General features: G+C 38.1%; 1 protein-coding gene across 1 annotated transcript in view; it reads right to left on the reverse strand.

Moving 5' to 3' along the window:
• Positions 1-13188, reverse strand: part of MLLT3 (MLLT3 super elongation complex subunit) — a 328009-nt gene that overhangs the window by 64061 nt on the left and 250760 nt on the right. Inside the window, exons 6-7 of the mRNA XM_006140331.2 lie at positions 13157-13188; positions 11056-11648 (exon numbers count right to left, since the gene is read on the reverse strand). The exon at positions 13157-13188 is cut by the window's right edge and continues 14 nt beyond it. Of these exons, the coding sequence (XP_006140393.1) occupies positions 11056-11648; positions 13157-13188 (625 nt within the window). The remainder of the gene's footprint in view (positions 1-11055; positions 11649-13156) is intronic.

The following is a 13188-nucleotide window of genomic DNA, read 5'->3' on the forward strand; positions in this document are numbered from 1 at the left end:
CCTTATCTTTAAGAGATTCATATTAAAATATCTGTGATGAAATAACACAACTTAGAACTTATTAAAAATTAGAATGGGAAAATAAAATCTGCAGCTACATGTAAAATAAAATGGACCATTTTCGTTAATAAATGTTGAAACAATGATGATAAATGGGGGAACCATTATGCTATTCTGTATATTAAATAAATTAATAAGAAATCCTCTGTAATAAAACGTTACAAAATAGGTCAATGTTAAAGAGAATTTGTTACTTAGCCCATACTGGAGCTGAGGTTTTGAAACAATAAAATGCTTTATAAAAACGGCGATGTTAAAGAGAATATTTTGAAAATGGCCCATAACACCATCATTTTAACTATTTTTAATTTATGTCCTTTTTTATGTGTCCTTCTCAGATTTCTCTGTGTTTTAGAGTCACACTATAGGACCTAAGAGAAGAGAGGAGACAGGTGATAGAAAGAATAACTCAAAGATTCTAACTTCAATCAGGCTGAGTGGAAAGAAACCAAGTCAAGAGCTGAGCAGATGGCCAGCCCCATAGCCCAGCAGTTAATGGAGCCAGGTCTCACATGGCAGACCACATTCTGAATCCTGGCACTGCCAGGCATGTGCTTGTGCATACCCCAAATCCCAATCCCAATGTATGGAGAAGAGGTTGTGGTGTGCCTATACACCATGGGGCAATGTTTCCCCTTCCCTGTTTCTCTCTCTCTCTCTCTCTCTCTCTCTCTCTCTCTCGCTCTCTCGAACATGCACTATCTGGCGATTAAAGAAAAAAATTAGTTTTCTGAAGCCATGGACTATAAATCACTAAATTCCTAAACTGCAGCTTTGCCTCGAATGTTATAAGAATACCTACTGATATCAGGTCTTCACAGAACACAATTCATTAAATTACCCAAAAAGAGAGTGAGTCTCTATCCATAACATGATTAATGTATTTTGCTCAATTTAATTGCTGAATGGCAGTTTGGATCTATAATCTCTAATCTCACAAGGCAGGGATTATCACCAAAATCCATATTTCAGAGTTTACCACTAATAAACTGAACCTGTCTAGTCTTTTGATTCCAAGTGTATGCTCTTAGACCACTCTTCCTGAGCCAACACAGGTAAGATACTTTACTAGCCAGGTATGGCTTTTCTTCAAGGATAAGATAGTCCTACCTCCCTTCTTCAGATCCTTCATGAGTACATACTTTCAATAATGCAATATAATACATATGTTGCAAAGATAGTAACGTTGGCCATGTCCCAGCCCATAGAATGAGATATACGGAGCAGCCATTGATAAACAACGACCCTGGTGAGCAGATTCCCCCACACAGATTCTAAGGAGCCTTAGCTTTTCTATACATTCTGAAATTCTGCTTCTTAGAAAATGATACTGAGATATACTAAGCAATTGTCAATCAGCATTTTAGAAATCATGCCTGTGTCTCCTTGAATTTATTATTCATAGCCAACTGTCCAAGTATCAAGAAATACATCTTATTTCTCATTCTTTTCACTGAACTATGGCACCCATACAAGAGGGTCAGAAGCTAGATGGTGGAAAAGTTAACACTACTAATTTGATTTGTTTTTTGATCAAAAGGTTTAGCCAGTATCACAGTGGTTTGAATTCGATGTAATTTCTCTTTCAGCAAGGTTCAATCAGTGGTAGGGACAAAAAGTATGATTTGCAGCATTAGTTAGACCTGGACTTAAATTCTCGCTCTGCCAATACACATCTGTATGATGAGAACGAAAGCTATCTCACCCACTGTCTGGATCACATGAAAGGACAGAGTACATGTGTCCAGCACATGCCTAGTATGAAATGGAGTTCAGTAAGACTTCCTTCAGTAAACAGTTGGATAAGTTTAATTGCAGGGACTTATTTATAAGGGCTCTCTTCATTTTCAAAGAGGGCAACACACTGTTTACGTATAGCATCTACTGTTCCACTTTTTATGTTTGTTTTAAAGTTGTTTCTTTCTGGGACCAGCAGTTAGCGTAATGGCTATGTCACTGGACTCCCACGTAGTCAACTGCGGTTCGCATCCCGGACCCGGTGACTTAAAACTCACGCCGGGTGCATGTGTGTGCGTGCCCCAAATCCCGAGAGGAGAATGGAAGAGAAGGGATTGCAGTGTGGCCATCCCCCCTGGGGGGGGGTGATTTCTCGCTTTCTGTCTTTCTGGAGAGTGCACGCGCCCTATCACAAAAACCTCTCCAAAAAAAGAAAAAAAAAAGGTGTTTCTTTCTATCCAGAATGACTTCTACCAACCCCACACTCTCATCTCAATGAATCAATGCCCTTTTTCCTTCAAAGTCCAGCTTCAATTCTAATTTCGGTCTATCTCTATTACCTAACACACTGTTTATTTATGGGAAGTTCCTATCATGTATATATATTTTAAATGTTATTGAACATCATTACAGAATATTACAAACAATCTAACATGTTTAGAAAAAAAATGTGTTTAATAACTTAAGGTTTACCATACTTAAGAAGCAACAGAAGAGCTACATAATAAAGCAAGGGTCAGTACTGTAATTAAAAAAAAAAAAAAAAACATGATTCTAAGCACTGAGGTCCCAAACCAGGGGCACTCTAGTAATTTATTTCTCTCTCTCCCACGCTCTCTGGAAAGCATTACTAATACCTGAGGACCCAGGGGCCAGCAGGTGGCATGGTAGTTAAGATGCTGAACTCCAGGAACAGCAGTTGGCATAATGGCTATGTCGCTGGACTTCTATGTAGTCGACCACGATTCAAGTCTTGGACCTGGTGGCTTAAACTCACGCCGGGCACATGTGTATGTGTGCCCAAGATCTCGAGAGGAGAATGGAGAAGGGATTGCAGGGTGAACATCCCCCCGGGAGGTGATTTCTCACTTTCTGTCTCTCTGTCTTTCTCTTTCTGGTGAGTACACACTCCCTATAGCAAAAAACCTCTCCAAAAAAAAAAAAGATGGTGGACTCCCACATGGTCAACCATGGTTCAAGTCCCCAGACCTTGCAGCTTGATTTTTCACTTTCTCTCTCTCTCTCTCTCCCTCTCTCTCTCTCTCCTTCTCTCTCTTTCTCTGGTCAAATTTTAAAATAATAATGATAAAAATAAAGAAATAATTCTTTTTTTTTAAGTGCTTCATAAATAAATAAATAAATAATTTTAAGTGCCTGACGGCCACATGTATATATTTATTTCCCATGACCAAGAAAGGCAATGACATTTCCTTTTCTGTGTCTCAAGATTCTTAATAGTTCTTTGAACCTCAGTCCTCCCATATCACCAGCCTCTATTTCTCAGAATTCAAAGGCAAAAATTGTCTCCAAACACTTTAGTAAAAGCTTTTTTAATTTTCTCCTGTCTAGCAGAAGGATCTTTTACTTTATCTGGGAACATCTCACTCTACAGTCACCTCTAGTGACCTAAAGAAGCCTCTTAGGAGCAATTTTTCTTTGTGGATCTTGACACTGCCTTGAAAGTTTATAGTCATAAATTGTTACCCGCTGAGAACAATTTCTCAAACTTGGTTAAATAATTACATAGACAAAGAAAGCCACTCTCTACCAATATACCATTGCATTTTGTTGTCTCCTAATTCAGAGAAGGCATAGCCTACATTTTTAATAACTTAGAGAGATTATAAAATAAATTAACAAAATGCAATTAGAAGATTCAAAAAAGAGAGTCAACAAACTGGAGGACACCATTTGTTATTTGGTGGCACCTTCTGGGAAAATAATTACATAGACAAAGAAAGCCACTCTCTACCAATATACCATTGCATTTTGTTGTCTCCTAATTCAAAGAAGGCATAGCCTACATTTTTAATAACTTAGAGAGATTATAAAATAAATTAACAAAATGCAATTAGAAGATTCAAAAAAGAGAGTCAACAAACTGGAGGACACCATTTGTTATTTGGTGGCACCTTCTGGGAAAGTTCGATATTGCAGCTCAGCTCTGTTAAACATAAATTCCATGCAAAAGCCAAGTAAGAAAAATTCTTGGATCAGGGGACTAGTCTCAATGGTAGATTTTAATAATGTGCAATCCAGAACCATGAGAGCCTGTTATGTTTTAGCCAGTATGTCTAAGAAGTTAAGAATTTCCTGGATATTTCACAGCTCTTCCCTCACTTCTGGCTGTGCATACCAACCTATGGGGACAACCTGTCACCTCTGGAAGGCTACTGGTAAAACTCAAACCAATAGATCAAAGAAATATGATCATAAGGGGACAAGAACATACGCTATCCAAGGCTGTCATAGAATCGACGCCAATTTCATAAAACACATCTATGCAACTTCAATGTGAACCCAAGGAAAAGTTAGATTTGGTTTTCCTCAACATCCTCTTATACATGCTCCTTATCAAGGTGGTTCAAATCCTGGCTCCACCACCCCTTTTAGATATAGCAAGTTTAGATCAGTTTACTAACTGTTTGACCTCAGTTTCCTTATCTATAAAATGGTAATAATTAATAGTAATAATACATATATCATAGGTTTGTTTGGAACATTGAATGAGTTAAAATAGTCAAGAGCTTAGAATGGTAACTGGTGTTTGGTAAGCACTGAAAAAAAAAAAAAAAAGTTCAGCTATAGCTATAAGGCTCCCCAATGTTACAGTACAGCTAGACACAGAAACATCAAGTTAAGTCGCATCTTTGGCTTTGTGTCTAAAGATGACAGATGGGACAAATACATAAAAAACATGAGCCCTAAAGTAAGAAACAATAATACACTGAATAGGCAACACAGCTCACTTGAATAAGGTGTATAGAATTTATTCCCCGACTTACTACATGTGAGTGAAAGTACTATTTTGGCAATTGTTGATGACAACCAACTCGGCAGCGATAGAGGCCTCTCTGGGTTAACAACTCCCTGCTACACAAGGATTTCTAAGGAATTAATTTAAAAGCTGAGGTATCACACTGTTACTGAAACCCGGAAGAGAATAGGCACCTGACCATTTAAAAATAAATCTTCAACTGCTTTAAATTCTTTCTTTAAATAAACCAAGAATATGGATAAATAACTGTGCAGCTCTGGGGGGACTGCACCCTCAATCTGATCACATCCAACACAGAAAACAAAAAAAAAGTCTTAAAAACAAGGGCAGGTGAATTATTTCCATGCACTCAACAAAGTTCACTTTCTTCCAATTGTTTTAATGAATGCTCCACACTGCGCTGAATCAACCAGAGGAAGAATAGCAACCCTTCAGGTATTTTTACCTCCAGTTATAAAACACAGAAAACAGGAGCCCAGAATGAGAGCCCCCCCTTGGAGAGCCAGGGCAGCCCTTTAATGAATGGCCTCTCCAGCTGCTCACTCACCACACTCACAGACTTTACAGCTCTTGCATGTGCTGGAATTACAAGTCATTAAAAAGCCACTTTGAAAACACAATAAAGACCTTCTTCTCTGACTGCAACAACCTTCCATCACATAAAAACCTAAGTCCAATGCTTCGACAGCAGGACGTTTACTGCCAGCTCCAGACAGTTTAAGCAGGGCAATGAACAGGGTGGGGCGGGAGGAAATGAGGCTCAACAAAGGAAGGGAAGTTTCTTTTTCCTTCTCCTTCCTTTTTTTTTTTTTTTTTTCTTTTCCAAAGAAACTTCTTATAATGTGTTTTGAAGTATTTATCCTGTATGGGAACTACCCTTGGGAAAAAATGCTACCCTCTGATGAGATTTTATTATTTTTCCCTCAGGAAGATGGAATCTAAGAAAACACATCAAGAAGCCAAAACTATCAAAGGATGTGATTAAAATCTCACTTCTTATACTGCAGATTGAAGTATGAATCTCACCAAATATAATATGCCCATCTTTAAGGAAAGATAATTAATGCTTTTAACTTTTTTACTTTTAATTATGATTAAATCTACAAAGCAAGGCAAAATAAGGAGGAAGGCAATGATAAAGATACTACTACTATAACTGAACCTGACTATGATGGATATTTTCAATGTTCAATTTACTGAGATCTCATTTTTCCTTTTTTCTGCAGCCAACGCCAAACGTTCTCCTATCACAAAACGAGACCAACTCCACAGACTTCTCTTCAGATGCAGAGTTATGTGAAACACAAACATGAAAACTGGGAAATTACAGAAGGGGTGAAAGATACTCTGGTTCTTGGTTTATTATCAATTAAAATTTACACAGGTTCATCGAAGCCATCATTATACACTTTTACTTGATATGGATACACTCAGACTCTCACCCCTTCCAGGTGCTAGCGTCATGGTGTTCATGTAAGAGCAGTTACTCACTTATTAGACAATAAGTATAGTGGACATCATGCCACCAAAGAGATGAACTCTTTTTTTTTTTAACTATCTATTTAATTTCATTATTTTAATTTGCGATAGGCATGTGTGCTCACCAGATTGAGAGAGAGAGAGAGAGAAAGAGAAAGAGGGAAACTGCCAGGTCAGGACACAAATCGTGTATGGCCATGTGAGAACCCAGCACATTAACCATCATGCCATCTATTGGCCCTGAGATAAACTCTTAAACCAAGAACGCTTTACACTGATGGGATTTGCCTAGATTCTCAAATGTAAAACACTCTTAATGCTAACACGTGCATATCTAGTGAAAATATTCCTTTCTCATGCTTTCTGTATCTGCTAAATATTCACTCCTAGAAAAAAAAAACCTTCAGCCTCCTTACACTTAGACTCTTTGCCATGATTTTTCCAATGTCCATGTATCCCACAAAGATCAAGGCCATATACTTTCTCAAGACAAAATTCAAAGTGATCTACTACAAGTGCACACCTCCTCTCCCAGCCCCCCAAAAAAGCATGTATACTTTCACGATTGATAGAGGATGCTAGAGTTCTACAGTATTTTTGAACATCCAAAAATTCTCTTTCATGAGCCAAGGTGATATGCTCAGTGGCTCTGCAATGCTCTGTGATGCTGGACCCATAAGGAAAGGCCCTGAATCTGTGTTTGGAGGTCTCCTTGGACACACCAGTCATGTCCATACATGTCCGTGATCCAGGCTGGCGGAGGCTGAGGATGGATCAGGGTGTGAAGACTCTATTGGCGTGCCCTCCATCCCCAGTGGACGAAATAATAAGCTACAGGTTTAAAGGTTCCCAGAAGTCAAGTCATATGTAAGAATGACTAAGAATTTTTAGTTAGTGTTAACTGCTTCACCCAAATTGACTTACTCAATTTTCACAATAATCCTACAAAGTAGATACTATTTATAACCAAAACTTTAAAAAAGGAAACTAAGACACAGAAAATGCCAAATCATTTGCCCAATATCACTGGTGGAGCTGGAATTCAAAACACAACCTACCTGCCACCAGCCTGCAGACTCTTAATTACCTAGCTACTTATCACTTATCACAAATATGTGATCCCTCACAAAAATGCGGTCATACAAACGATAGATGTCCATATTCTCTCTCTTCTCATATACAAAGTATATAAAAATCTGACCAAAAAGAAATATATACATCAACAATCTAAATTTCCTAATCTATTCTAATATTACTGATTTATATTTTTATATTAACTCTAACTTGATTATGGAAAATCTTCTTTAAAATGTTCTTCTGTAACAAATTGCACTGAGGCAAGACATAAAGGGTGAATAATTTTCTTCACAGGCATAACAGATGGATAATCATTTTCCCCAGCCTTCCTAGTTGTTCAGACTCTTCTAATTTCCTTTTGTGTTTTCTTCTGTTTCCAAAGTCCATGATCTCTGCCCACTATGTCTAAAATTACCAACTACCCCACTCTTCACAAATAAGCATAAATCTGGTTCATATTCAAATAAAGAAGCTGGAAAGGACCTTACCAAGGTCAGGTCAACTGGTTACATAATATTCAGAGGTGGACATGAGCATGACCAGGACAATGTGAACAATGGCCCCTGAGGTTGTGCCTCATACTACTAAATTAGTTACCAGTCAAGGGCTATGGACTCACCAGCGCTGTACATTACAAGTGCCTTCTGTTCCTTCTGTCTCGCCCAACAGGACAAAAGCCAGGTAGGAGATCTTCCAAAGAAGGCTACCTTTACTACGTGGGTAAATGGGATTTCAGTCCTCTCTTATCCTCCTTTGTTCACAGCAAAGTCTTTTGGGCACTTGGCTTATATGGCACCATTGTGTCAATTCTCTTCTGTTACACTGCCTACATTTAAGGAATTAAACTAACAGGAGTAGTAGTAAAAGCAACACTATCACCCCAGGACTAATAAGGAAAGTATTATTGGTGGGTTTTATACCCATATCTTACCTGGAAAAGTTTTTAGAGGCTTCCTCTGCAATGCTATGCAGAACACATTACAAATATTCCTATTGTAACTACTGGATTTGGGGCTCAAATATGTCATGCATGATTTTTTAAATCTATGACCTACTGCAAAGAATTATAATCCTAACCATTCAGTCCATAAAATTTTTCAAGATGTTTCTTTAGAACCAAGTTAAATCAGAATTTCACTAAAAAGCAGCCATACATTTTATGTGAAAGGAAAGAGCAAGAGGCAAACAAAAGGAAAATGAATCAGATTATCTAAAAGGAAAGACCATCTATGATTTGGTCTTCTCACAAATCAGCAAACATTCTGAAAAGGTACCTCTCAAAATTTTGACCACTAAGAGAAACATAGACACACTCTCTGACATAAAATGTTCACAAATCATTACTTAACTGTACTAAATACAATGTATTCTGATTTATTTAAATGCTGGGAAGGACATGCTAACTTGATTTCATAGCTCACCAGTGAATCACAACTGGCAATTTGCAAACCTCTGTCTTAGCAAAATCACAACACATCAGAATATAGAAAGACAAAGTCACTAAACTTGACAATTTTGATACACTAATCACATCCCAACACATTTCAAGGTGAGCTAAAAGGAAAGTTCAACATACAATCAAAGTTACAAATAACATCTGCATTAATAAGTTTTAAATGAAGATGGCAGGTAAGAAGCAAAGACGAAAAAAATAAAGGCTTGAGATAGTAGAACAAACCCATTCAATTCTCATCTCCATTTCATAAATGATGACAATGAAGCCTATAACCAACACTGGAACAAATGATCTAATACTCAGTATTTTCTTTTTGTAAGCTTGTTTATTCATTTATTCCATGAATGAGAGAGAGAGAAACAGAGATAGCATTCCCAACAAGGTCTTGACACTGTAATTCGCTATCAGCCTCATTCAGCCCCAGATCACTGTACCTGCATGCCAGGTGTGCTCAGGAAGGTCTCTGGACATGAACAGGGAACCTTTCCATATGAGTCAGCCTTGTAGAGTGCTGCGTTTTACCACTGTGCCACCGTCTGACTCCTCTGGTATTTTATATACTGTTCTGTTCCTATTCTGGTGGTCTATTAAAATTTTAATATTAACTATAGAAAGTAGTGGGAAGTATGAGGCAATCTCTGGACCACTGGGGAAGGGTACTAATACCATGTACTGACCCTGGCTGGTTTTAACTGACAACAGTGCAAACCTAGGACAGGAAATCTGTTGCTAAGGCATCCTACTTTTGCCACCATTTAAATTAGGGGCACCTGTGGGCAACCCCATGGACAGAAAGAAAAGTATTCTAATATTACCAGCAATATTTAGCCAGATAACCTCCTTCACCATTGTCTAAAAATATCAATAAGTCAACGTAAAGAGATTATTGGAACAGTCACTGATAAGTAACTGAAGGCCAAAATCAAAGGAGAGAAAAAAGTGAGGAGAAATAACTTCATAGTAAATCGTATTTATTCTTCAGAAATAGAGCTGAGGGGCTGACTGGTGGTGTGGGTGGGTAAGGGCAGTGGACTCTCATATGGCTGCAGTTCAAGTCCCAGACCTGGTGACTTGCTTTCTCACTTTCTCTCTCTCACTCTGTCCCTCTAAAATAAACAAATAAATAAATAAAGTTAAATTAAATAATTCTTAAAAAAAAAAAAGAAACAGAGTTGACTACATTGTGAAATGCTAATAATCCTGTCACTAGAAACATTATGATTTCTTGCACTGGTAAGAGGTTAGAATAGATCATCTGAAAATCCCTTCCAACTCCCCAAATCTGTAATTATGAGTTTAATCTCAATATCAAATAACATCTTTTAGGGAAATTAGATGCAGAAACTCGTGAAATCCATAATAGACAATCCTGCCCATCAGCGAAAACTTAAGAGTGAAGACCACATAAGCCACTCCGCCTTCTAAATACGTGGCTATATGATGAAAGAGGAAATAATGAAGTACTTCATTTTCAGAATACTATCACCTGGTTTTCCAGGTACATGTAGACATCACAGTATATATTTTAAATACGTATAGTATATTGTTACATCAACTTTACCTCGATAAGGCCAAAGATACTGTCACCGGTTTCCATCCACGTAAGCAAATTATTTCATTCCAATGATCAAAAGTCCAAAATCACAGCTACACCCCAATATTTTCTAAGTTTCTCTTTAAATTTATTTGCCCTTGTATTCCAGTTTTATTGTATTCTCGTTTTCTTAACTCATCAATCATCAAAAAGCATAGTAACCGCCGGGCGCGTGTGCGTGCGTGCCCAAGATCCCGAGAGGAGAATGGAGGAGAAGGGATTGTGGTGTGACCATCCCCCCTGGGGGGTGATTTCTCGCTTTCTGTCTCTATGTCTCTCTCTGTCTGTCTGGCGAGCGCACGCGCCCTACAGTGAAAAATCTCTCCAAAAAAAAAAAAAAAAAAGCATAGTAACCAAGCTTTTAATTGAGCATCTAAATTTTCTGCTGCTATTCACATGGCCTGTTATTGTACTATGGAATATATTTTTCTTTTAATAACTTACATGACAGTCTAAAAATCTGCAGGTCTCTTAAAGATCTCATGTTTCCTCTTCTTGTTTGTTAAGAACATTCATTTCTAGGCCATACCTACACTTCCATGCTACCATTTTACGGTTGAGTGTTCATTTTCTCCCTTCATTCTTTATCATGAAGCTATCCAAAATGAAATCTAAAAACCAATAAGGGAAAAGAAAACCAATCAAACTACTCACATCAGATTTAGAGGACATATTCTCCTCCACGTCTGAATCATTGGGATCCACAATATCATCAAAGGGCGGTAGAGTCGATTTCTTCTTCTCTGATGTCTCACTTTCAATTTTGACCTTTCCCATCTTGACATGAGATTTATCTTTTATCTGTTTTTTGTCAGCAGAACAAGTGAGTATCAGTGGTGGCGCACTAGAAAAACTTTTAAATAAAGCCTCTGAGCTACTCTTTTTCCTTTTTTTGGCAGAGAGTTCTTCAGAATCTGAAATGGGGGGCCTTTTACTGGGAGCCTTCTTCTCTTGCTGCCCACTGGTGATGGTGAGTAAGTTACTGTCTGGTTTTGGCTCTTTTGACATGGGTTTAGGTTCCTTGAAGGCCATCTTAGGAACTATTTTCTCTTCTTTCAGTGGTTTATTTTCTTTGGGTTTCTTAGAGGATTCTTTGGAAGATTTGTTGTGATCCCTGGAAGGTTCTTTGAAGGCACTTTTATGTTCTCTGGAGTCTTTAGAAGGTTTTTCCTTGTGCTCCTTCATTAATTTGTGAGGCTTTGAGAAACTGGTACTGCTGCTGCTGCTGCTGCTGCTGCTGCTGCTGCCTATTCGGGTCCTGCAAAAAGAGGAGAAGGAAATGAGACGCTCACAACTGCAGAGCAATGAAGACGCACGAGCCAATTTCTTGGAGTTTGATCGACATCAAGTGTCCCTTCTTTGATTGCTCTCCAGGTGTATCTCCTATGCAAAAAATATTGTACTGTAAATCAACGGCCATAGATAACAAGTGCAGAGGATGTATGTGAGAACTCTGTGGTAAGAGAGCAGTCTTATTATCAGAGACTTGAATGAGGCAAGGTGTACTCGAAACCATTAGAAGCATGGAATTCTAAAGCATTCCATTTCAACCAAGTCCACTAAACGCTTGTCCTAGATGATACAAAGATGGATAACACATGGTCCCCACTCCTAGGAACTACGATGAATCTAGGCTTGGTAGTGTCATAAGGGCCACCTACCTATAAGGTGCTGACCAAAATAAGGTGACTGTTCAATTCTGTTGGGGGAATGAGGAGAACAATTTAGAAATTTATAGAATAACACATGAACTTGGTCCTGGAGGATAGGCAGGCAGTTACTAGAAAGAGAAGAATTAAAAGGTACTTAGAGACCAGGGCCCAGAAAAACACTAAAATAATAAAAGGAACAAAGCACAGGCTATATTTGGGGGCAACATCCAGCTATAGGACAGGACGGAGAAGGAATCAGAAAACTAGCCCAGGGTACACAGTGAGACCAGGCTACATTACATTTTAAATGGCTTCAAAATAAAAAGAATCACAAGACACCTTAGAAAGAAAGAAAAAAATTTTCAATTTGTTATCCAAAATTTCATTAATTAATGAATGTCTCCCACCCACTAGGATGAAAGAAAGAAAGAGAAAGAAGAAAAAAGAAAGAGGAAGGAAGGAAGGGAAAAAAAAGAAAGAAGAAAAAAAGGAAGAAAGGAAGAAAAGGAAAAGAAATCTAACAGAACAAAGATTTCACTTAACCATCAAATGGACTGAAAGGTGTTTATTCATTACTGTTGCGTAGCAATGAGAAAAGAGGTGATTGCTGCTTACTTCATTTTGAATGTTATCAACTCTTTCACTTCTGTAAATACCTCAGATCTTTCCCATCTTGACATGAGATTTATCTTTTATCTGTTTTTTGTCAGCAGAACAAGTGAGTATCAGTGGTGGCGCACTAGAAAAACTTTTAAATAAAGCCTCTGAGCTACTCTTTTTCCTTTTTTTGGCAGCGAGTTCTTCAGAATCTGAAATGGGGGGCCTTTTACTGGGAGCCTTCTTCTCTTGCTGCCCACTGGTGATGGTGAGTAAGTTACTGTCTGGTTTTGGCTCTTTTGACATGGGTTTAGGTTCCTTGAAGGCCATCTTAGGAACTATTTTCTCTTCTTTCAGTGGTTTATTTTCTTTGGGTTTCTTAGAGGATTCTTTGGAAGATTTGTTGTGATCCCTGGAAGGTTCTTTGAAGGCACTTTTATGTTCTCTGGAGTCTTTAGAAGGTTTTTCCTTGTGCTCCTTCATTAATTTGTGAGGCTTTGAGAAACTGGTACTGCTGCTGCTGCTGCTGCTGCTTCTA

Source organism: Tupaia chinensis, unplaced genomic scaffold (genome assembly GCF_000334495.1).
Source record: "Tupaia chinensis unplaced genomic scaffold, TupChi_1.0 Scaffold000029_1, whole genome shotgun sequence".
In the NCBI taxonomy this organism is placed as follows: Eukaryota; Metazoa; Chordata; class Mammalia; order Scandentia; family Tupaiidae; genus Tupaia; species Tupaia belangeri.